Below are 26,709 nucleotides of genomic sequence, written 5' to 3' on the forward strand. Positions count from 1 at the left end.
TTTTTTTAATTTATTCCATGCTGTTTTTCGTCTACTTTTCTTTTGCGTCAATCTTTTAATCTGTTTTTTTTTTTTAAGTCTATTTTCTGTGTGCCACTGTTTTCAGCCAATTCATCAACTGAGGCTTTTTCTTTAAAAAAAAAGAAAATAAGTCGAAAAATGTTTGCGCACATGTATTCCAGTTTCACCTGGAGTGCTTTTATGTAAGTTTTTTTTTTTTTTTTTTTAGCAAAACATGCACATTTTTGAGCGAAAAAGTGGATAAAAACAAGAACAATTTTTAATTTTACATAAAAATAATGCTAACAAATGCCATAAGACAAAAAAAAATAGAAAAGAAAAAACAAATAATGCAAATGATGAACTGAGCCCTTAGTGTTCACAACTGCACTGCCTAACACTACAGGTGCTGCAAGGAATGCCACAATGACAAGTATAGCAGTTCAGGAGTCCAGTGCCACACATCAATCTGTCCTCCGGAAACAAAGCATCAATTCTTAGCAATGGAAAGTGGAAAAATGTAAAAATAAAATACAGATCTTAATTAATACACGGCATACAACACATTACTAATAAAGCCATGCAAGAAAAGCACTTATTTGCATGAAGGGCTCATGCTACAGCCGGTCATAGCTGAATTTGTAATTACACTCCCCTAATTTACAGCACACGATGAGAACGTTTATCAATGTTTCTCCTTTAATAGTAATTCTCGGTGGAGAACATATCACACCCGTCCGAGTCCTGCACAGAATATCACTGCTCAACAGGAAACACCATCCTGGTGAAAGCTTTGGAAAGTATGACATTATTATGTTCCCAGATAAAAATGGACAATAATCTGAAAGCCGCAGAAAGGTAAACACGCTCTTATCTTTCACGTCCCATGCGTAGGCCTGGACACACATGGAAATACAGCTAATTATGGCTGGGTTCACATAACATCCGATATAAAAAAAAAAAAAATCACATATGAATTTATTATTAACACAGTGGGCAAGCAATGATGCAATTATAAACTGTGACGCGGACAACCATTCCCCACGGGTTCACACACACTAATACACAGTAGGGGGTTGCACCATTATTACTGATTCGCAGGAGGCCACACCAATACCTCATCTGGAAACTGTATCAAGAAATGACGACTTTAAAGAATATCTGTCACTAGATTTCAAAATATAAATAGCATCAATTATTTAATAGATTTTTGCATCTGATGAGGCTGATGAACTTTAGTTTGTTTTTACTCACTCTGCCCAGGTCCAGCACTGCTCCTGGTGTCTGTTATTGTCTGCAGCATTGAAGTCAAGTTGATAATCAATAAGCTCCGTGCTTCTGAGCGGCTAGCGACGCTAAGGTCAACGATTGTCTTCAGAGCTGTTGACATCAGCTCTGCAGAAAATAACAGACACTGTGAGCAACAAAGGAGACTGGACCCGGGCAGGGTGACTGCAGCCCCAGAAAGCCTAACTGTCCGTGTTGCAGGAACACAGCCGTCACAGTTGATTAGTTAAGCAGAGGTATCCTTTAAGCCGGAGCTTCCCAGCCACAGGTTTTACTGCCAAAAATTGCTCTGTGTTGCAGCTACATTTCAGAATAGTGCAAGTGGAGTGTGTTGCTTTGTGACCACAAGGTACCACGACAAGCAAGTCACAAAAAGTTAGAACCAATTGGATCTTTTTGCAACTTCCTTGTTGCAGGCGTGGTACCTTGTAAGACGCACTTCAGTCTCATTCACCTGCAAGCTGCGGCTACTTTGCAGTGATCTTTGGCAGCGAAACCAGATTCGCTGTGTGACTCCCCTTCTAACATGCATGGTTACATTTGTAAGGTATATGGAGAAAAGAGGGTTGACTACTCCAGGAAACAAGAAGAATGAAATCCAGAACGTACAATTACTGTTTTTTTCCCCCACAGTAAGATGTTTCCATACACCAGACAATCTGTAAAAAAAACTTTTGAGAATAGCTTTATAAACAGGCAATGATCAGCTCTGTATACAGATTCATGTTATTTGGCAATGCAAATATTGTCCATCAGTGGCTGTCACCCCTCACGTGTATGGCTGGGTTTGCTTATTTCCGTCAGTAGGTTTATATCAGAGCTGGACGCCACACATGACAAGTTGTGCACTGGCCAGGGGCCCATAGCATGGTCCCTGACTGAATCGGGGTAACAAGTCAGGGTCAGATGCTGGAAGAACAATGTATGGGATCAGTTCTGGAATTGTTTCACCACCACTGTGATGTGGAAACCAAAGACTGGCCGGATATATGGAAAGAGGGCCTCATCTCCAGTCCTCATCTTGTAGGAGAACATCAGATACTTGACATCTTGTAGGAAATCAGACACCCGGCATCTTGTAGGAGGAGACCAGATACCCGACATCTTGTAGGAGGACATCAGATACCGGAAATCTTGTAGGAGATCAGATACCAGAACTCTTGGAGGAGGAAATCAGACACCCGGCATCTTGTAGGAGGAGACCAGATATCCAACATCCTGTGGGAGGAGATCAGATACCCAACATCTTGTAGGAGGAGACCAGATACCCGACATCTTGTAGGAGGACATCAGATACCAGAAATCTTGTAGGAGATCAAATACCAGAAATCTTGGAGGAGGAAATCAGACACCCAGCATATTGTAGGAGGAGACCAGATATCCAACATCTTGTGGGAGGAGATCAGATACCCGACATCTTGTAGGAGGAGACCAGATACCCGACATCTTGTAGGAGGACATCAGATACCAGAAATCTTGTAGGAGATCAGATACCAGAAATCTTGTAGGAGATCAGATACCAGAAATCTTGGAAGAGATCAGATACCAGAAATCTTGAAAGAAGAGATCAGATACTCGACATCTTGTAGGAGGAGATCAGGTACCTGACATCTTGTAGGAGGAGATCAGATACCTGATATCTTAGAGGAGGAGATCAGAAACCAGGCATCTTGTAAGAGGAGATCAGATAACCGACATCTTGTAGGAGGAGATCAGATACCTGACATCTTGGAGGAGGAGATCAGATACAAGACATCTTATATGTGCCCAATAACACATTGCTACACAATTTAGAAGTGACTCTGTAGCATAAGCCATCATGTCGCACATACAGAAAAGTAAATAACTTGCCAGCACCATTTCCTCTATTGCCACCGGCGACGTTTCCAACATTCACGAAGCCTAAATAAGAAGTAATTTCCGTGTATTTATGTAAAAAGCTGGGTGCAATAACAAGCCTGACCCAGACTCTCCCGCATCCTGTATTCTCAGGATGAGTTAGGAAAACCTGCTCTTATTGAAACATCAACTACAATTACTCTATTTTTACAGAGTACCTGTGAATATAAATGAATACAAAATGCCAAGGGCTGAGACAGTAGCAAATCTCGGAAATGTCACCGACACAATTAAAGCCCTGTCTCCTCTGACTTTCCCTATGCAGCACAAGAAGATATCTTACTTTGAACGTGAGATATTGCTAGAGGTGTGTTTTATGCTAGGGCTATCTGGAAATTAATGAGGGGACAGGAGGCACAAGAGAGCAGCAGAGAAAAGCTTCATACTGGAAAACCCAGAGAAAATACAATCCATATGACGGATAGTGACATCTAGATGACTTCATGTTGGTTCGTGGAGCAATAGATGTCTTAGGTCTCCTTTACAGACTTTTTTTGCCAAATTTTGGTAAAAATTGCCCTGAGCTTCGCTACTTCTTTGTAGCGTTTTCTTACATGAGTAATCGATGTTACATTTCTTACATGCTCTCTGCTGTGTTTGAAGTCTTACAGAGAAGCCCATGGGGTAAAACAGCAGGAAAAAAAAAATGCCATACCCACTGTACGCTGGAGAAAAAAACAACTAAAAATGCTACGAGGAAAAAAGCTGTGAATATAGACTTTACAATAATTATGTTTATTAAAGAGCTGTTCGTGGAGGCCATGGAGATTGCAGTCATGGATAAAACACTGGGTCAGATTTAATAATCCTGGCTCATATTAAAGTCTGTCAGCACAAAATGACTGATCAAACCAAGCACAAGCGCTTAGAACTCCCTTAGTGTGGTCATACTGTCCAGTGCACTTTCCCACCTTCTTGTTTTCTATCTCCGTCCTCCATTTCCATGATTGACAGCTTTGGCTTTTCAGGAGTCAGGGGAGGGAAGAGATAGATGGAGAACAAGTAGGTGGGAAGGTGCACTGAATGCCTGCTCTTGGTTTGATCAGTCATTCTGTGCTGACTAGACAGTCTGAATGATAAATGTGATGCATCCCTAGACTGTCAGGTAGAACTTGTATTGGTTGGCTTACTCTGAGTCAATAATTTGCAGCAGATTTGTCTTACAATTTTGGCGCCCAGTGCTGGATTTTAGACAGCACCTCCTTTGCTAGAAAGCCATACCGCTTTTCACAAGTTGTCAAATACAAAAAATAAATAAAAAGTGTCTAACTCTTATAATAAATTATTATTCTTATGCACGGCTTACAAATGAAAAACATGGCATTGACAACAGTTTTGCAGCTCGGATTATGCCAAAATTCTGCTGTATAAAGGGTAGAAAATCTCACCCATTCCAAGTCTCCAATAATCCAATGTGAGTATAACGTTTTGCACATTCTTAACTAATGGATACAACAGGAGGGGATCCGGATTAATGGAGAGAACCTCTGTTAGGTTAGACTCAGATGTGGTGACACAAACCGTATTCAGCGAGATAGACAAGTGCTTCCTTGATATTTCACATGTTATATGAAGTTATTCTTGTACCAAAAACTGCATTGTTTCAGCATTACTCTGTCACTAGAGGCATTTTTGGACCAGGCTGGATTAGGCAGGATACTCACACCTCTGTAATTTTACTGTATAGTTATCATGGTCAGTTTTAGCAGAAGCCTAAACTGTGCAGAAATCAGTCTAATAAGTCAGGAGGAGAGCATGGCAAACATTCTCTACATCTGGATTGGACAAGGGACCTATGACACCTGGATTATACCCTGGTTTTGGAACCAGACAAAACCCAATGCACCGTTCACCTGAATGTCAGCTAAGGCCTGTTTCACACTTCCGTTTGTTTCCATCAGTCAAAATCCGCCGTTTTGCAAAAAAAAAACGGATCCGCCATTTTTTTGGGCGGATCCGTTTTTTTCCCATTGACTTGCATTAGCGGCAGATTTTGACGGATGGTCATCCGTTGGATCCGTTTTTTGACGGATCCGCCAAAATTTTGGCGTCCGCTGACTTGAGTGGACGGACAATGAAACATTTTATTGTGTGCACGGATCCGCATTTTTACACTGAGCATGCCCGGAAGAATTTCCTTGCCAGAATCCAAATCCCGTTCTGGCGGCAGAAAAAAAATAAATTCTCTCTCTCTCTCTCTCCTTTTCCAGGCTGCGGTTCCTTTAAATTTCCGACTTCAGCGGATCCGTCAAAACAACGGTCCGGTGGCATACGTTGGTGTCACAACGGAAACGGATCCGTCTTTTGCATTTTTCATGGATTGCAACTGACCACAAAAACGGAAGTGTGAAAGAGGCCTAAGCAGTGAACACTGACGTAGGTCTCCTGGAGGACGACGGGAAAGTTCTATAATCCAGCAGAACAATGGTGATTTATACAGCTGGCACAGGGCACCTGGGGCTTCCTATAAAACATAGTCTGTTGAGTGGCGAGCCAGCGGCAGGAGCTCAATGGCCAAGAAAATGCTGGCAAGGTACATGCTTCAAATCTATTGTGTGTGCCCGGTGACCGTCCAGACATGAAACACTCCCGTCATACCTGCTATATAGCTTAATAGCACATTTAACCATTGCGAGCCCTAACAATAACAAAATGCATTATTAATGCAAGTCACACTTAAAAAATACAAGTGACATTTCCTGTCTTGTTTTAGGACATCGTAAACCCCATAAAATATGGAGCCTCTTTTCTCATCGCTCTGCATTGCATTGTTCCTCTATAAATCCTACTGGTAACATATGGATTACTGGGGGGGGGTTACCATTCTTGTCAATAAGGCAAAGCGCCTACACGGTTAGACACTGTCCAACCTGTGCTGATATCATCAGACAGTGGAAGGACCCCATTCTGGTGTAGGAAATGGCAATACTAAACCAGTCCATGTCATTTTTCGTCAATCCAGACCATGTATATTTTCAGGGGGGCTGGATATTGGGAAAAATTTAAGGAAAAATGGGAATTACATGTCTATTTTTCACATATTTATTTTATTTTTATGACCAGAAAGGATTGCTTGGAAAAAAAAAAACCACAAGAAAATAAAACAACAAAACAAAAACTTTTTAAACTGTGTCCACTTTTCTGGATAAATTATTTTGATATATTAGACTTTATTTTATGTTTTAGACTGTCAGTGCAGAGTAAAGAATGGATTGCTCGGACATTTAAATTCTATGGAAGGTCCAGAAGTAATTAAAGGGGTTAATCACCTTTGGGGCCATTTTTTGCTTATGTTTATTGCTGGTTGCAGAATAAGTTAGCTGAGAATCTGTCAGTGAGCTCATTCAGAGTAAATGATGAGAGAGTTTATAACTCTTATCTGTCTTTTTCAGAGCTCATCTCAGCTGATTTATAAGCAATGACCAGATCAAAGTTGAATGTGCAGGGAAACAACAAAGAGCCTGTAAAAGCTGAAAGGTGAAAAATTTCTAATGCAACCCAATTGCAAAAATGAATTTTAGCCCCAAATACATGCATTTAAGTAATCTATTTAAAAAAAAAAATGTCCTTTGAGGTATAAAACCACTTTAAACGCATTCAATTTCCTGGAGGAATAGAAAAGGAACAGCACAATACAGAATTATTTTTAATAAATGCTCCAAGATTAGCACTACTTGGGAAAGGCAATTATTTGCTAAAAAAGAACATTCCCTATGTAATTACATTCTGCTTAATGCCAACCACTCTCACAGATGTCACGTGATAAATTCTCACACGTATCATTTCCTCCACCATATTAAATGCAGCAACAGGTACACATGAATGAATGACTGAAGCTGACATCTACATTTCCTCTACCCCATAACAAGCGGCAGGCTGTCACGCTGAGCACACAATTTTGGGATATCTGGAGATTAATTTTCTATTTTGGATGAAACTTATTACTTAGTGCAAAAACTTAGAAAGTTTCAATGTGCTGGAAATGAACTGCACAGCAATGCTATAAATCAGTCTTATCAGTCGGACATCGGCTGGGCTTGTGCCTCGTCATGGGAGGACCGAGCCAGCCGAGCTTGTACCCTATCATTGGAGAACCGAGCCAGCCAAGCTTGTACCCTATCATCAGAGGACCGAGCCAGCCGAGCTTGTACCCTGTCATCTGAGGACCGAGCCAGCCGAGCTTGTACCCTATCATCAGAGGATCAAGCCAGCCGGGCTTCTACCGTCATAAGAGGACTGAGCCAGCTGGGCTTATACCCTGTCAGAGGACTAAGCCAGCCGGGCTTAAACCCTGTCAGAAGACTGGGGTGGCCGGGCTTTTATTCTGTCATCAGAGAACCAAGCCAGACGGGATTATACCCTGTCATCAGAGGACCGAGCCAGCCAAGCTTGTACCCTGTCATCAGAGGACCGAGCCAGCCGAGCTTGTACCCTATCATCAGAGGATCAAGCCAGCCGGGCTTATACCGTCATAAGAGGACTGAGCCAGCTGGGCTTATACCCTGTCAGAGGACTAGACTAAGCCAGCCGGGCTTAAACCCTGTCAGAAGACTGGGGTGGCCGGGCTTTTATTCTGTCATCAGAGAACCAAGCCAGACGGGATTATACCCTGTCATCAGAGGACCGAGCCAGCCAAGCTTGTACCCTGTCATCAGAGGACCGAGCCAGCCGAGCTTGTAGCCTATCATCAGAGGATCAAGCCAGCCGGGCTTATACCATCATAAGAGTACTGAGCCAGCTGGCCTTATACCCTGTCAGAGGACTAAGCCAGCCAGGCATAAACCCTGTCAGAAGACTGGGGTGGCCGGGCTTTTATTCTGTCATCAGAGAACCAAGCCAGAAGGGATTATACCCTGTCATCAGAGGACCGAGCCAGCCGAGCTTGTACCCCGTCATCAGAGGACCAAGCCAGCCGGGCTTATACCGTCATAAGAGGACTGAGCCAGCCGGGCTTATACCCTGTCAGAGGCCTGAGCCAGCCGGGCTTATACCCTGTCAGAGGACTGAGCCAGCCGGGCTTAAACCCTGTCAGAAGACTGGGGTGGCTGGGCTTGTATTCTGTCATTGGAGGACCGAGCCAGTTGTGCTTGTACCCTGTCATCAGAGGACCGAGCCAGCTGTGCTTGTACCCTGTCATCAGAGGACCGAGCCAGCCGAGCTTGTACCCTGTCATCAGAGGACCGAGCCAGCCGGACTTGTGCCCTGTCATCGCAGGGTCATACCAGCAGTGCTAGTAACCCTGTCATTGGAGAACCGAGCCAGCCGAATTCGTACCCTATCATCAGAGGACTGAGGCAGCCAGGCTTGTAATCTGTCATCAGAGGACTGAGGCGGCGGGCTTGTGCCCTGTCATTTGAGGGCCGATACCTTTACGGTAGGTTTAAAAAAAAAGAGGAGACTGAATAATAATTGCAATACTAGAAAATCATTGGCTAAAGGTATTTTTTTTCCTATAGTTTGATGATACATTAGGTAAAGTAAATCATCTGATATAAAGAGAAGACACAAAATGTCACCTATAGATGTTTCCCATATGCTGATACAATTCAAAGTAGGGAAAAACAAATCAATATATTTTGCTAGGAACCATGTTAAATGGGTCATTCAATCTCGAGGACAGGGCTCTGACACTGCTCCGATACTTTGTTTATGGGGCTGCAGGAGATAAAAAAAAAAAGAGCTCAGTTGGCGAATGCTATATTTTAGCGGACTATTGAAGGCTGTAGAAAAGACGATGAACGTCACAGAGGTCCCTGTTAAGTCAGTACAGCTCCTTTGTATGGAGCCAATTTAAAAAAAAAAAAAACTGCTTGAATCAGATTTTCTCCCTATACAGAGCTGGCTCAAAAGCAGAGCTTGTTCCATACAGCACAGGGGCTGACTGTATTATACAGCTGGCACCGGTGCTAACTGAACCGCTTAGATGGTGGCTTCTGTCAACGGCGGTAACAGTATTTAAGAAGTTTGGAACGGGGGGGAGGGGTGCGGTAGAGCAGGGTGGTCACCATGTTTGGCTTGAATCGCGTTGAAGATATGAGCAGAGCGGTGCACTAATTTAATGAGCGCAAAATTCATGCAGGGCTGAAAAGGATCAGCGCTCGATTTAATATTTCAGCCTGCTCACTTGGAGTCTCAGCTACTAGATCTTCATAGATGAAAAGTTCTGATTTGTCAAAACCGAGCATGTGCATTTCCATACAGAAAGTCTGCAGCATATGTATTCACACTTATAAGAAAAAGGAATTGAAACCGAAGCACAAAATAAAATACTAAATTATAGCTGTCTGTTAGACACCAGACACATGAGGGTATGTGGTAATCACCCATAACCGGGTGTGAGTTAGTGGTGTGCTCTAGTTGTGCACAGGGTTGTCAGTCTCTCCTCTGCCAAAGTCTATTTTGTCTTTGTACCTACGAGTGAATCAAGCCTGAGCGGCCATCTATGCCCCGAATTGTATAACGCATGAGCTTGCATCAGCTTAAGCCAAGCGTGCACAGAGCGAGCGGAAAATACTGCAGGTAAAAATACACTGGAGAAGCCTTTGTAAAGTGAACGGGGACATACATCGCACACACGGCAAGGGAATGATTGCTCTGCTTCATACTGAAAAAAAAAAAAACACATTGTCTGAGCACTCTGCTCTCTCGTCATATGATCAAGACATAACCTGCCAGCTGAACTCCCCCAATAGTCAGGTCCCACTGACAGGATCAAGTGTATGGCGCCTCCAAATCTCCTACAACAGTTGTCGGGTGAGATAAGAATCCGGCATCCAGTGCTGTAAATCTGCTGAGCTTTCGCTGTATCATCCTAAGGCCGATTGCACACGCCCGTGGTTAATGGGAAAGTACAGGCCGTGATGTATGGACAGGCTGTGGGCTGAGGACTCTGTTGCCTCCTGAACATTTATCAAGCGGTCACGTTTTGGTCAGGAGACACACGGACAGTTCGTCCAGTCACTGTACAACACACCAACATCTATTACTTTTGTGGCAATTTCAATAACGTTCTATTGGGCTTTAAGTTGGTTCACAGCCAATATGGCCACCATTAGGGTATGTGCACACGTTGCAGATATGCTGTGGATCCGCAGCGGCTTTTCCACGCGGATTCGCTGCAGATTCTCAAGTGTGTGACCAACCAATGTAATTCAATAGGGAAAAAAAAAAACTGTGCACATGCTGCGGAAAATGCAGATTTGGCCCTGAGGATCCGCAGCAGTTTTCCATGCGGTGTACAGTACCATGTAAACCTATGGAAAACCAAATCCGCTGTGCACATGCAGATTTGCTGCGGTTTATTTTCCGCAGCATGTCAATTCTTTGTGCGGAATCCGGAGCGTTTTTACACCTCTTCCATTATAGGAATCCGCAGGTGTAAAAACACAGGTGAAATCCGCCGTAAATCTGCACTAAAACCGCAGGTAAAACGCAGGTCATTTTACCTGCAGATTCAGCCAAATCCGTGAGAAAAATCCGCAGCCAAATCCGCAACGTGTGCACACACCTTTATTTTCCGCAGCATGTCAGTTCTTTTTGCGGATCTGCATGTGTTCTTACACCCATTCCATTAATGAAATCCGCAAAGTTAAAAACGTATGCCAATCCGCAAAAAATGCGCCCAAAAAACAGCGCAGATTTTTACCTGCGTTTTCTGCCAAGAGATGCAGATTTGTGCAGAAAATTCTGCAGGCAAATCTGCAACGTGTGCACATACCCTTATACCTTCAGGTAAGACACCCACACTTTCCTCAGCTACAGAGAAGAAAGACAACCTACTAAAGAAATAACAGAAGGAAATATATTGGATACGGAGTACTCTCATATTTTTCTAAAAATATGTTTGTAGCATGCAGATACTACGGATGCCTAGCAGAGAACCCAAAAAGGTACATGTGGTCTTACTGTACCTCTATACACTGTACAGGTGCCCAGTGCCACCAGTGTCTCCCTGTCCGTACTAATGGGTGACTACTATCGGCCTATTGTGCATGAGAACCACGCAGGTTATCATCTGTCCTGCATACAATCCTTGTGTGGTTCAGGCTCCTTCTGTTCTGGGAAAAGTACAAACCTCAACGCAAGGATATCCAGGCATAGCTGAGACAACACAGAAGCGGCAGCATCTTATTACTTCTACAGGATAGGATCATACAATTCTGAGTAACACTACTGATTAATACAATGGTTGGTCATCTCCAGAATATCCTAATAGCTGCTATACAGTGATGCTGAAAGGTGCAGGTGAGAATTTCACAGCTCCCCTCCTGTACAATGACTTATTAAACCTCCATACACAGTAAATAACACAGGATCCACCAATCACAGTAGGTGATGTCACAGCTCACCTCCTCATCCTGTATAATGACTGATTACATCTCTATATACAGTAGATAACACCAGATCCACCATTCACAGTAGGTGATGTCACAGCCCACCTTCTCCCTTCACAATAACATTTGCAATGATCAAAGAATGCTCACTAAGAGCTTAAACACAATAGGGTCTGAGTAAGTCTTTTGCTATGAGTATCCAGGTGCCCAATACAAAGTAGCTGTTGAATATTAGGCCTAATGGATAATGTATAATTTGCAACTTTAGATTTTTTTTTATATTGAAAGTAATATGACAAATAAAAAAGTTTAAAAAATACAATGAACAAAACAACCTGATTTAAACAATAGGTAATTTTCTGATGACAGACCTCAGAAATAAAATTATATAACCGAAAGAAAAATGGATAACATAGCAAAGAATATGAAAAATTATGCAGCAAGTATTAGTAGTAGGTAGTAGTACTAATAGTAGTAGTACTAATAGCAGTGGTAGTAGTAGTAGTACTAATAGTAGTAGTACTAATAGTAGTAGTAGTAGGTAGTAGTACAGTAGTAATAGGTAGTAGTACTAATAGCAGTAGTAGTACTAATAGCAGTGATAGTAGTAATAGTACTAATAGCAGTGGTAGTAGGTAGTAGTAGTAAAAGTAGCAGCAATAGTAGTAGTAATAGCAGTAATAGTAGGTAGTACTAGTAATAGCAGTAGTAGTAGGTAGTACTAGTAATAGCAGCAGTAGTAGGTAGTACTAGTAAAAGCAGTATTAGTAGGTAGTACTAGTAATAGCAGTAGCAATAATAGCAGTAGTTGTAGCAGTAGTAGTAGCGGTAGTATTAGTAACAGCAGTAGTAGTAGTAATAGCAGTAGTATCAGTAATAGTAGTAGTAGGTAGTAGCAGTAATAGCAATAGTATTAGGTAGTAGTAATAGCAGTAGTAGTAGTAATAGCAATAGCAGTAGTAGTAATAGCAGTAGTAGTAATAGCAGCAATAGTAGTAGTAGTAATAGCAGTAGTATTAGTAATAGCAGTAGTAGTAATAATAATAGTAGTAGTTAGTAGTAGTAATAGCAGTAATAGTAGGTAGTAGTTTTAAAAGCAGTAGTAGGTAGCAGTAGTAATAGCGAGAGCAGTAGTAGAGCATGTTCTGCACTTACATTTCTCTTGTCCTTTGGCGTTGATGCATTCCTTGATGGAGTCTGTGATCCCTAAGCTTGCAGCGGTGGGGAGAGGCCCCAGCAGAGTCTCTATAGGAATAGGCTGGATGGTAGGCTCACAACCATGCAATTTGGCCTTCTCAGACAGGTCACTGTAAAAATCTTTGTTTAAGTGATTTGCAGCCGCTTCTAGCTCCTCGTCCTCCCGGTCATCTTCTAATATACCGGAGGAGTCATCTGCATCTATGGAGAAGAGGTCAGCATCACAGGGGAGAAGGACATTTTGTTGGATTATCCATATTTTATAGCTGGAGATTTAATTTATTTCTTTTCTTCTTTTTTTTTTTTTTTTTACATACAAGTCACCAACATGACATTGAGATATCAGACATCACAATGTACGTACTCCAGTTGGGAAATCTATCAGCGCTGTAGTTAGAACAGCATTAAAGGGGTTGAAATTAGTATAGCTGGACAATATCTAGGTGGTAGGGGCTGACTGCCCGGCACGCCTCGTTCAGCTGTTCTCACATCTGGCAGCGGCCAGATATACACAGTGTATGGAGAGATAGTAACAGCCGATGGTGGGGTGTCTGGCTGTCAGCCTGGCCATCACTATGATATTGATGAGCTATACTAAGGAAAACTCCTTTAACTGTTAAGTTTTCTAAACTACTTAATTTTGTCCTGCATTATCTTTATTAATCTTCAGATTTTTGCTCATTTACTCCAACTCACCATCTTTGCTGAAAGAGGCGTAAATTCCTTTCGGTTTCGGCCGGTTACTCTCCAGCTCATTCTCTATTTCGTCTTGATAAGATGTGATTTCTCCTGTTACAGAAATGAGATTAACTACATAAACTACATTTACTGGATGATTAAAGTCTTGCTGTAGGAGTAGCGTCTTTCCTGTATGGCATATACTCGCTCAGTAAGGCTATATTCACACATGCATGTGACAAGCGACGGTGTTTTCTGGCTCAGACACAGATGACACACAGACGATAGACGCTGTATTTCAGAAAGCCACCCAAGTTTCCTCCGTGTTTTAATTAATCCATTGTTAAGATTCAACGGTCATAAAATAACGCTCAGACAGTCTACCTGCTCTAGAGGAATAAAAGGAAGCACCTAGAACGCAAATAGGATCGCACTTGTGGAAAAAAAAATTGTTTTGTTTTTCTCAGATATTAACTGATGTGTGAATGCAGTCTAACGCCCAAAGACTTGAACAGAGACTTGCAGATATGTGCAGACTCCGCTTTGCAATTTGATGCAGTATCCTGACCAGGGGAACGTCCAGGGACAGAAAGCATTTAAAAAGAAGCCATTTAAAAGCATACAAAAAATGTAAGCCTAGTAAAAGATGGCTGTCATCTTCCAATTACAGCACCATCACCCCTGTCCACAGGTTGTGTATAGTATAGCCATAGTTGAGCTAGAATACCACAGGTGGGCCGCCATTTCTGAAGAGTCACTTTTTTTCTAAATAAATGTGAGTCTTTCAGCATAAAATGACTGTTTGTACTAAGCATACGCATTCAGGCGCCCTATTGGTCTAGCCGAACACTTTAGTGCACCTTCCCACCTATTTGTGTTCTTTTTTTTATCTGTGTCATCCTCTGGCCTCTGTAAAGCTAAAGCTGACAATCACTGAAGAACCGGGAGGGTACATATTGAAAACAAATACCGTATATATGTCACGTCACCGTCAGACTCGGGGCCTGCTGTCCCAGCCTCGGCCACTAGGAGGCGCCGGACTGTCACATCACCGTCAGACTCAGGGCCTGCTGTCCCGGCCTCGACCACTAGGAGGCGCCGGACTGTCCCATCACCGTCTGACTCGTGGCCTGCGGTTCCGGCCTCGGTCTCTGGGAGGCGCTGTGCTTCAACCCCGAGTGATGGCGGCGATAGTTATGAGGCTCCTGCGCAGGCGTCCGCTGGACGCAGGCTTCGCTCCTCGGTCAGTCATGAAGGGGCTGGTGCATCACCATCCAGCCTGGTCCTGGGGGCGGTCCGGATGACATCATCAGCCCAGGAGCCTGTGAGGGACGACCTGATCCCTCAAATACCTTGGGACTGGTCTTGCAGGCCGCCGGATATATTCTTGGTTCCCCTGCGTGTTACTGTGTGAATTACTGTTTGACTGACTCTGACTTTTGCCTGGACTTCTGACCCTGCTTCTGCCTAACGATTCTGTACCTCTGCAACTCTCCTGGTTTATGACTCTGACTTCGGCCTGGATTCTGACTCTGCTTCTGCCTAACGATTCTGTACCTCTGCGACTCTCCTGGTTTATGACTCTGGCTTCGGCCTGGAATCTGACTCTGCTACTATCTACTGTTTTTATACCATTTCTGCCTGACTGGTTTAGTCTCGGATATCATTGCCTCTGTGTCCTGTATTGGAACACCTTTCTGGCGACCGTCCTGCTCTGGTCATTGCTCCTATTCAGACAGCGCCTCCTGGGCTCTGCTATAAATCCAGATCCCTGTATAGGGGTAAAGGGTATCAGTGTTTCTCGGGGTGTTGTCTGGCTGCAGCCCAGACCGCAGGCAGACGTCACAATATACTTGAGTATAAGCCGACCCGAGTATAAGCCGACCCCCCCTAATTTTGCCACAAAAAACTGGGAAAACTTATTGACTCGAGTATAAGCCTAGGGTGGAAAATGCAGCAGCCACTGGTAAATTTAAGAACTAAAAATAGATACTAATAAAAGTAAAATTAATTGAGACATCAGTAGGTTAAATGTTTTTGAATATCCATATTGAATCAGGAGCCCCACATAATGCTCCATACAGTTCATGATAGCCGCATAAGATGCTCCATACAAAATATGCCCCAAAAATGCTAAACAAAGGTTAATAATGGCTTCATAAGATGCTCCCTAGAATAATATGCCCCTTATGCTGCTCCATAGAGGTTATGGCCCCATAAGATGCGCCATAGATTATGCCCCCATAAGATGCGCCATAGATTATGCCCCCATAAGATGCTCCATAGATTATGCCCCACAAGATGCTCTATAGATAATGCCCCCATATGCTGCTCCATAAAGGTTATGGCCCCATAAGATGCTCCATAGATTATGCCCCCATATGCTGCCCCTATAAGATGCTCCATGGATTATGCCCCCATATGGTGCCCCTATAAGATGCTCCATAGATTATGCCCCACATGCTGCCCCTATAAGATGCTCCATAGATTATGCCCCCATATGCTGCCCCCAAAAGATGCTCCAGATTATGCTCCCATATGTTGCCCCTATAAGATGCTCCATAGATTATGCCCCCATAAGATGCTCCATAGATTATGTCCCCATATGCTGCCCCTATAAGATGCTCCATAGATTATGCCCCCATATGCTGACCCCATAAGATGCTCCATAGATTATGCCCACATATGCTGCCCCTATAAGATGCTCCATAGATTATGCCCCCATATGCTGCCCCTATAAAATGCTCCATAGATTATGCCCCCATGTGCTGCCCCTATAAGATGCTCCATAGATTATGCCCCCATATGCTGCCCCTATAAGATGCTCCATAGATTATGCACCTATATGCTGCCCCTATAAGATGCTTCATAGATTTTGCCCCCATGTGCTGCCGCTGCTGCATTTAAGAATAAAAAAATGACATGCTCACCTCTCCGTCGCTGGGGCCAGTTGCTGGTGTTACTGCTGGCACCTGAGATATTCACCTGTCCCCCGGTCCATCGCTGCTTGCTGCTGTCTGGCACGTCATCTGTCAGTGACGTTCAGACTGCAGGGGGCGCGGCGCGCACTAACCACGTCACCGTGCCCTCTGCTGTCTGAACGTCACTGACAGATGACGTGCCAGACAGCAGCAAGCAGCGATGGACCCCGGACAGGTGAGTATCGCTATACTTACCCGTCCTGGCACGGTCTCTGCAGCCCCCAGCTTCTCCGCGATCTCCCTTCCTGCCTTCAGCGGTCACGTGGTACCGCTCATTACACTCATGAATATGCACATATTCATGAGTTTAATGAGCGGTACCATGTGACTGCTGAAGGAAGGGAGATCGCGGAGAAGCTGGGGGCTGCAGAGACCGTGCCAGGACGGGTAAGTGTGACCTGACATCCCCGCCCCCCCCCTCTCCCTCCGACCCCCTGGTGTATGACTCGAATATAAGCCGAGAGGGGGACTTTCAGCCCAAAAAAATGTGCTGAAAATCTCGGCTTATATTCGAGTATATACGGTAGGTGGGAAGGTGCGCTGTACGGTTCCGTCACACCAAGAGGGCACTGCACAGTTCCGTCACACCAAGAGGGCACTGCACAGTTCCGTCACACCAAGGGGGCACTGCACAGTTCCGTCACACCAAGGGGGCACTGTACCATTCCGTCACACCAAAGGGGCACTTTACTGTTCCGTCCCGTCACACCAATGGGGAACTGAGCATATGTACTTGGTTTGAAAAGTTATTTTGTATTAACAGATTTCCTTTAATGTTTTATCCCTTTTAATGAACGTTACCTTCGACATCGTCCAGTTTCTTTGCAAATTCTTGTTGGAGCTGAAATGATAAATATTAAATAGCATTGTGATGCACTATTATTGCTTCATTTTATGCATGGGAGATATATTGAATGTTAGGCCTGAATGTTACATGAACAGTGGCTTAGCTTCTTTTTTTATTCTTTTAAATAGTAACATAGTAACATAGTTATTAAGGTTAAAGGGAGACTTTAAGTCCATCTAGTTCAACCCATATCCTATCCTAACTTGCCCTAACATGTTGATCCAGAGGAAGGCAAAAAAACCCCATGTGGCAAACAGTAAGCTTCACATTGGGGAAAAAAATTCCTTCCCGACTCCACATACGGCAATCAGACTAGCTCCCTGGATCAACGCAATATTAAGGAAACTAGTGTATATACCCTGTAATATTATACTTTTCAAGAAAGGCATCCAGTCCCTTCTTAAATTTTAGTAGGGAATCACTCATTACAACATCATATGGCTGAGAGTTCCATAGTCTCGCTGCTCTTACAGTAAAGAATCCACGTCTGTGAGTATGCTTAAACCTTCTTTCCTCCAGACGTAGAGGATGCCCCCTTGTCCCCGTCACAGGTCTAAGAGTAAAAAGATCATTAGAAAGCTCTTGGTATTGTCCCCGCATATATTTATACATTGTAATAAGATCACCCCTAAGCCTTCGATTCTCCAAACTAAATAACCCCAAATGTAATAGCCTGTCATGGTATTGCAGACCCCCTAGTTCCCTAATAACCTTGGTCGCTCTTCTCTGCACAAGCTCCAGTTCAGCTATGTCTTTCTTATACACCGGAGACCAGAACTGTACACAGTATTCTAAGTGTGGTCGCACTAGTGACTTATATAGAGGTAAAATTATGTTCTCCTCATGAGCATCTATGCCTCTTTTAATGCATCCCATTATTTTATTTGCCTTTGCAGCAGCTGCCTGACACTGGCCGCTAAATGTGAGTTTGTCGTCCACCCATACACCCAGGTCTTTTTCAGTGACTGTTTTTTCCCAGTGTTTTACAATTAAGCACATAATTATACATCTTGTTCGTTCTACCCAAGTGCATGACCTTACATTTATCCCCATTAAAACTCATTTGCCATTTATCAGCCCAAGCTTCTAGTTTACATAAATCCTCCTGTAATATAAAATTGTCCTCCTCTGTATTGATTACCCTGCAGAGTTTAGTGTCATCTGCAAATATTGAAATTCTACTCTCTATGCCCCCTACAAGGTCATTAATAAATATGTTAAAAAGAAGCGGGCCCAAAATTGACCCCTGTGGTACCCCACTGCTAACCGTGACCCAGTCCGAGTGTGCTCCATTAATAACCACCCTTTGTTTCCTATCCCTGAGCCAGCTCTTAACCCACCTACACATATTTTACCCTATCCCCATTGTTCTCATTTTATGTATCAACCTTTTGTGTGGCACCGTATCAAAAGCTTTTGAAAAGTCCATGTACACCACGTCCACTGCATTCCCTTGGTCCAGTCCGGAACTTACCTCTTCATAAAAGCTTATCAGATTAGTCTGACAGGAACGGTCCCTTGTAAACCCATGTTGATATTGGGTCATGAGGTTATTCTTCTCCAGATACTCCAGTATAGTATCTCTTAGGAAACCCTCCAGGATCTTACCCACAGTTGAGGTTAAACTTACTGGCCTATAATTTCCAAGTTCAGTTTTTGTCCCCTTTTTGAATATTGGCACATTTGATATACGCCAGTCCTGTGGTACAGACCCTGTTATTATGGAATCTTTAAAGATTAAAAATAATGGTCTATGACTGTACTTAATTCCTGCAGTACTCGGGGGTGTATCCCATCCGGGCCCGGGGATTTGTCAATTTTAGTGATTTTTAGACGCCGCCGTACTTCCTGCTGGGTTAAGCAGGTGACATTTAATGGAGAATTTTTATCCCTGATCATGTTATCAGTCATGGGATTTTCTTGTGTAAATACTGTTGAAAATAAGTAATTTAGCATATTGGCTTTTTCCGCATCCTCCTCCACCATTTCACTCAGACTATTTTTAAGGGGGCCAACACTATCATTTTTTAGTTTCTTGTTATGCAGTGTTATTCACAGTTTCTTAAAAATGTATATTTGCGCTAGTAATACCCACAATATTGTCTCTCTTCAAAAACAAACATGCAATATAAAAGTATATATATTTGTGTAGATAAATTCCTTTTATGATCTCAAAAACCACATCAGTAGTGCAACTAAATAACACAAAATGAACAATAAATTAAGGAGGAAGCAGATAAACTAAAAAACCAAACCGCTCCCCCACATATTAGTATGTAAAATTAGGCACACATAAATGCACCTGGAATTGGCAAAAAATAAAAAAGCTTTTTTAGTCTCAATTCAAATAGCGCACATACCTATTGTACTCCCCCGCTTGATTTCCTTATAATTCAATAGTGAAGCGGCGTGGATAGAAAAAATAATAATGATCACGAAAAGATCTGGGTAAATATTGCAAGAGGGTTACCGTTAATGATGTCCAAAGTGCTAACGGGGGATGCTCCGGCCGGTAGCAATCCCCCTGTTCACCGCTGATACTCCACCCGTTGACAGAAGGGCGAGAAGCGGAGGACGCTGTTTGGAGCCGGCAAGGTACAGGACCTTGCGTGACGTCACAGTCACGTGTCAGAGCACGTGATCGGCTTGAAAAAGATCCCTGATGAAGGAAGCAGTAAGCCTCCGAAACGCGTAGGATTGGTCCAAATTTCTGTCAATCTTTTTCAAGCCCTTCTGTCAACGGGTGGAGTATCAGCGGTGAACAGGGGGATTGCTACCGGCCGGAGCATCCCCCGTTAGCACTTTGGACATCATTAACGGTAACCCTCTTGCAATATTTACCCAGATCTTTTCGTGATCATTATTATTTTTTCTATCCACGCCGCTTCACTATTGGATTATAAGGAAATCAAGCGGGGGAGTACAATAGGTATGTGCGCTATTTGAATTGAGACTAAAAAAGCTTTTTTATTTTTTGCCAATTCCAGGTGCATTTATGTGTGCCTAATTTTACATACTAATATGTGGGGGAGCGGTTTGGTTTTTTAGTTTATCTGCTTCCTCCTTAATTTATTGTTCATTTTGTGTTATTTAGTTGCACTACTGATGTGGTTTTTGAGATCATAAAAGGAATTTATCTACACAAATATATATACTTTTATATTGCATGTTTGTTTTTGAAGAGAGACAATATTGTGGGTATTACTAGCGCAAATATACATTTTTAAGTAATTTTTTAATATCATCCAGATAATAGGTGGCATTATCTGTTAATTTGCAGCTGTTATACCCTCATGTAGCGCCACTGGTTTTTATAAGAATTTTTCATTTATTCACAGTTTCCTCTGCAGCTACCTATGTGGGAACCCAGCCTGAAAAGTCCAACCCCTTCAACTCACTGGTGTCTGAATGTTGGCCTTTAAGTCTTTGCAGTCTTTGATCTTGTATATGGAATTAGCAAAATCTAATTATTCAGCATAAAGCTGCGCTGATCTGGATATGAAGGCAAATTAGTAGAAGTCAGGTTGAGGAACAGTTAATAATGGAGATATAGATAAAAGGCTTTACCTGCTGTAGCCGGATCTTCCTCTGACCTGCAACGAAGGAAGGAGGATCACATTCCTGTTCCAAATCTATCTTCATGAATTCATCTATCGTTAATTGACTCGTTGGGGTGTCTTCAAATTCTGTTAACCTGCAAAAAGATGGCCATCACATAAAATACGCAAGACATGTGGAAAGAATGAGAATTATGGTCACCATTGTTACCAAAGGTTGTGCAATAAAGAATAAGAGATGAGTGCCTATAATCCCATCCATCTCATGTACGATTTCTTCTTTGATAGGTCAACATTTTGTTTAATGTATTTGGACTTTACAATTGAAAATAGTAGTAAACAGTACATGTAAATACCTTAGGGTACTTTGTTAAGACTATTGGGATAGTCCTAGCCTGTTCTTCAGTGTGAAGGTGCTCTTACACATATACTAACTTATGCACCAGCAAGTTTTTTTGGTTTTGATACATCTCCATTTATGTCTGAAGATATTGGATTTTTGTACACTAATCAAGGATGTTAACCAAAACTATTTATGATATTCTGGGTCCAGTGATTATAAACTTGCATGTGGAGCACCTCACTTTGCATATGGTACCATTTTATTTGGAATAGGAGGGTTGCACAAAGTGTCTTAGGGTTGCCTAAAAACTATATTAACGCGCTATACAGGGTATAGGAACCCATGATGTCAGCAGAACTAGCTGACCATCTAAAATGTATATGGGTATCCCAATCCCATGTACCAGTGATGTGAAATCAAGCTTTGAAGCCACATGCATTGTAGCCTAGAAGTGCCCAAAAGGCATGTTAATGCAGTGCTAGGTATCATTTTTATTATTGTACTATAACCTATAACACCACGCTATTAGTTTCAGTAGTAAATTCATCCTGACAGGTTCCCTATGTACATGTGTGAAGAGAGGGGGCAAGGCAGTTCCTATTAAACAGAACTGAGATTTTCCGCATTCTCAGAAAATTGCAAACAAACCAGCCAGGTTCCAAGATGAAAAAAAAAAAGTCTCAATCAGATGTATATTTTGTCGCTTTCCTAGCCCTGACAAACTCAATTTAACGCCAGACATTGAAGAAAACTTCGCCCTTTCATATTGGCAAACACGGCGGATGAAAGCGACACGGGATCGTTCCAAAACCGACAATCAGGCTTTGTGGAATGGCACAGTAAATACAGTAATATCTTCATCGCTGTCTTCTGCTTTCCTTGCATGAAAGATTCAGTTCCATCGTTTACTTTCTGTCAAAGGATAACCGGCTGTCACTTCAGATGATGGGGGTGTGTGAATGATCGGTATGAACATTTAAACCAGCAATAAACATCATCCTATAGGTACAGATCCCGGTACGATTCCATAGTCAAATAGGTTGATTCCAATGAGTAAATGCCCTCATTTTCTGCTGCGATTTCTCCTCCAATTCGTCTTCTATTAAGAACGGCTGGCTGCCTTAATCACTGCATATAGCATTTAGACACCACAGGACATAAAGCCGAGCTGGATGGTCAGAGCACTCACACAACCCCCAGAGATCAGGCGACACCACAAGTGCATTTAGGCAGCAGTCCACGTCTGCCGTCATTTCATACGCACCTCTGCAGGGAGCCGGCTGATGGAAAGCATCCAAGTTGTTACATTTCACTTTTAATCTTTCATTTTAGAAGGATTCAAAGGCTCTAAAAATGTGGCCTTTTTGCCGCACAGCATGGGAACGCACATGAAGAAAAAAAAAAGAAAAAGCAGAGCCACCCTGCGGAGGACACCCCACCGGAGGAGGCATCAAGGAAGCCTCATCTGCTACGTTCAAGCCTTCTGTCACAGACACATGAAACACTTTGATGATTAAGGATGGCTGAGGTTTTGCTACACTCGCCTATATTATTAATGGCTATTAATTATAATTAAAATTGGGTATCGCCCCAAACTCCACAGAGCTTGTAAATGTATGATTGATATGGGTCGCACTACTGATACCCACAATGATCAGAGTAGCAGTCCAGATCAAAATGAATGACAGAAAAAGCAATTTTCCAATGGACTTTTTATATTCCTGATATTTCAAGACCTCTGCTTGCTGTCAATAGTTATTTGAAAATCACAGACATTGCATAATACCGATTTCTTTGTGACATTGGCTACTGTTAGGGTGTGTGCAGACGCTGCGGAATCTGCTGCGGATTAATCCGCACGGATTTTGCAAAAACCGCAGATAAACCGCAGGTCAAAAGACCTGCGGATTATCTGCGGTTTTGCCTGCGGTTTGGTCCTGCGGATTCACCATCTCCACAATGGTGGAGATAGGAACCCGCTGCGGATTCCGCAGAAAGAATTGACATGTCACTTCTTTCTGCGGTTTCAAAACCGCAGCAAATCCGCGCGGATTTTTCCGCAACGTCTACAAAGCGTTTTTTTTTTACCATTCATTTGAATGGTACTGTACACCGCAGCTAAAACTGCTGCGGGTCCGCAGCAGCCAAAACTGCTGCGGAAACGCAGCGGAATCCGCAGCGTGTGCACATACCCTTAAAGGGAAAACAGTCAGTTCTTGAAGTTGATGTGTTGGAAGCAGGAAAGATTGTCAAGAGGAAGGAGGTGAGCGACTTTAGATTTGATTCTTGTCAGACTACTAGGTCAGTGCATCTCCAAGAGGCCAGGTCTTGTGCTTTGTTCCCGGTATGCAATGGCTAATACCAACCAAGACAAGTCCAAGGAATGCTAGTCAGAGAACCGGTGGTAGAATCTTGGGCACCCAGAGCTTATTGATGGGCATGGGATGGCACAGTTTAGCCCACCCGGTCCGGTCCCACAGAAGAGCTACTGTAGCACAACATCACACCTTGCTGTGAATCCTTAGGGCAGATTGCCCATGCTTATGAGTGTCCACCACCGAAAATGCCTAAAATTGGTATGCAAGCATCAGAAATTGCACCAAAGGAGAACGGATGAAGGATAAACCAACAAAAAATATATCAAAATTTTATTAATCACAGAATAAAAAAAAAATTAACAAAAGAAATTATATTAAATAGGACCAAATAATGCTAGGGACAGTCAACAAGAGACTAAAGAGCAGAATCCAACAAAGTACATATCCATACAGTAACAATATTATGTATAAAATAACTTTGGATATGACAAGGTGACCATCTAATCATCTGGACACTATTCCAAAGTAATAAAGTGGCTACAGTGCATAACAAATAGCTCAATCCTCATGACAATAATAGCATGCAATTTTAACGAGATTAGAATGCCCTAAAATGTTACACACTAAGCAAATTACAAAAATAATCCATATAATAGGTGTAGAGCAATAATGCTAGTGTGGGGCAAGCACTGATATCAGAATAGCCAAACAATATCCATGTAATTAATTACCTGTGTCCATAGTATAGAGGTGTAAAGACTGCGGAGACTCACCTCGACGCGTGTTTCACCGCCATTTGCAGTTTCGTCAGGAGGTAGAGCATCAGAATTTGACAAGGAGCAATAAAAAAAGGTGGCCTGGTCTAATTCATTGGACGTCCCAACTTACAGGATTTGCCCCAGCCCCTCGCCATGTCATCTGTCTTTACCAACATGTGACAGAATGGCTGGTTGTAAAGCGCTGCATGATACTGGTGTAGTCTTGTAATAAGTAGCCACCGGTGTAACAAGTCCATTCATCACATTTCTTTCCTCCTAAATATTCTCCCATCACCCCCAGTGAGTGATATTATTTATTTACTATGTAAAGTTACAGAGCGGAGTCACTTAGTCACTGAGCGAATATACTAAGGAGCAGTGGGTATAAAAGTCTATAATGGTCTGCTGACTCCGTAACTAAAGAGTTCAAACTTCCTCTAGCAATGACATACGCACAAACACTGTGCCCCCGCCGGGAGCTTCATGGCAGAGCCTTTGTCTGCTGTTGTACATCACCAAGAACAATCCGATATGCAGGATGAAATGGTGTAAAGCCACCGCCAATGGACAGTTTTCGGTTCCACCATGACTGTATCCCAGTGACAAACAAGGTCCATATAAGTTCAGTTGATGAGTTTGGAATGGTAGAACTTGACTGGCTGCATAGTGCCCTGACCTCAACCTCATCCAACACTTGTGGGAAGAACGGAAATGCAGATTGGCCAGCTCCTCTTGTCCAATATCAGTGTACAGTATGACCTCACGAACACTTTTCTAGAAGAATGAGCAAAAGCTCCATAGAAAGTCAAGTTTTTTATCCAAATAGTGAATATCAGGATTTAGTGATTGTTAACAGCCTGAAACGCAGTAGCACAATATCAGAACTTATCCATTTGATGGAGTTTCAGTATTAAAACAATTCTTCTACCCTTTAGAGCTGAATTGTAAGCCAAAGTAAAGAGGAAATATCACATCTTATAAAAACTGCTATATTTTTTATAAAGTTGAGAGATCTTTCTCATTATCACATCTGACATTTCCATTGGACACTTCTAACTTCACATTTAATTCCAATATAAAAATTACTTTTGCCTCTAGCGTTAAAACTTTCACTCCATTGGGAGTACATCCAACAGCAAACAACAAAGTAATGATAATAGCAATGTAATCACACAAACGGTGATCTCCAAAATGCCATAACCCTGGCATAAATTCCCCTTACAAAATGTCAGAATAACTTGGCTTTTCTGAGAACAGAAGCATTTTTGTGGTATTTGTGCTGCTGCTTCTGTAAACCGCTCGCTGCTACACTGTGACAATTATGTGACATCCTAGGCAAAGCACGAATAGTGGGCAGAATAAACACCTCTGTATGTCCCTTCCTGTGCCAGATGGGTAGGCCAGAAGATGCGCTAATAATTTTAAATGGGTTGCTTAGTTTTCTGGAAACAATGAGGAGATTACTAATTTGTTGCTTTTAAATTGGAAGTGAAGAAGTTGTGAGTAACACTGAATGATTCATCAATTATTGTCTGGCATTTCATGGCCTCAGTTTAGGGAAAGATTGTTGCCATAAATAAAAAAAATCTTCTCAGAGTCCTCGTCTTATACTTTGTGTTCTGTCATATTTGTTGATATTTAACAATTGCTATACCTCTCTCTATCTGTCCATCCATGTATTGTTCTTACCATCTGTCCATTTAAAAATCTATTATTTTACCCACCCATCTACTTCTATCCACCATACTTTCATGCTCCCACCCTTCCACCCCTCCGTCCATCTCGCCATCCACCCCTCCGTCCGTCTCACCCACCCACGCATAGATAGATGAGTTGATGGATGGGCAGATGAATGGATGGGTAATCCATCCATCTACACATCATCTATCTATGCATTCATCCACCAAGCCACCTGTCAACTCTCTTGTCTAAATTCTCTTCCGTCCATCCATATCTACCCACCCATCTACCAATTAATCCACTTGTCTATCTTGCCATCCACCCATCAATGTACTTGTGTACTCACTCATCCACACTTTTATAGGTTCACCTACCTATCCATCCATTTATCTATACACCCATCCTATCAAACCACCCATCCATGTACTCGTATCTGTTTATCCATCCACTTATCTACCCATCAATTTACTTGTGTACCCACCCATTCACCTGTATATGCCTATCTGTCCATCCACCAATCTATCTTGACATTCACCAATCTACCCATATACCGTTCTATCCACCCAACCACGCAATCCCATCCCCCCACACATTTACCCATCCATCTCCTATCACCCTTCCAGTCCATCCATCCATCTTTCATCCTTTCATGCCTTACTGACATATGCTTTCTCTATGGAACAGTGTTGAGATGGTCTCCTTTTCTTTGTATTTGAATACTTTCTTGCATATTATGTATTAAACAAAATATAAAAATATACAGTTATACAAATTGTGACATCATTATAGAGAAATACGTTTTTTCATTATTTTTTTTTTTTTTTACAATAA

The 26,709-nt window shown here is 42.5% G+C and overlaps 1 protein-coding gene across 3 annotated transcripts in view; it reads right to left on the reverse strand.

The window, feature by feature from the left end:
- BRF1 (BRF1 general transcription factor IIIB subunit) overlaps positions 1–26,709 on the reverse strand; it is a 338,242-nt gene that overhangs the window by 158,985 nt on the left and 152,548 nt on the right. For all 3 annotated transcript variants that reach the window (XM_073570652.1, XM_073570644.1, XM_073570660.1), the window contains 4 exons: positions 20,790–20,916; positions 17,177–17,216; positions 13,413–13,505; positions 12,675–12,917 (listed from right to left, as the gene is read on the reverse strand). In XM_073570652.1, the coding sequence (XP_073426753.1) occupies positions 12,675–12,917; positions 13,413–13,505; positions 17,177–17,216; positions 20,790–20,916 (503 nt within the window). The remainder of the gene's footprint in view (positions 1–12,674; positions 12,918–13,412; positions 13,506–17,176; positions 17,217–20,789; positions 20,917–26,709) is intronic.

This window comes from Dendrobates tinctorius, unplaced genomic scaffold (genome assembly GCF_039654945.1).
Source record: "Dendrobates tinctorius isolate UK_male_01 unplaced genomic scaffold, ASM3965494v1 ptg000006l, whole genome shotgun sequence".
Lineage (NCBI taxonomy): Eukaryota > Metazoa > Chordata > Amphibia > Anura > Dendrobatidae > Dendrobates > Dendrobates tinctorius.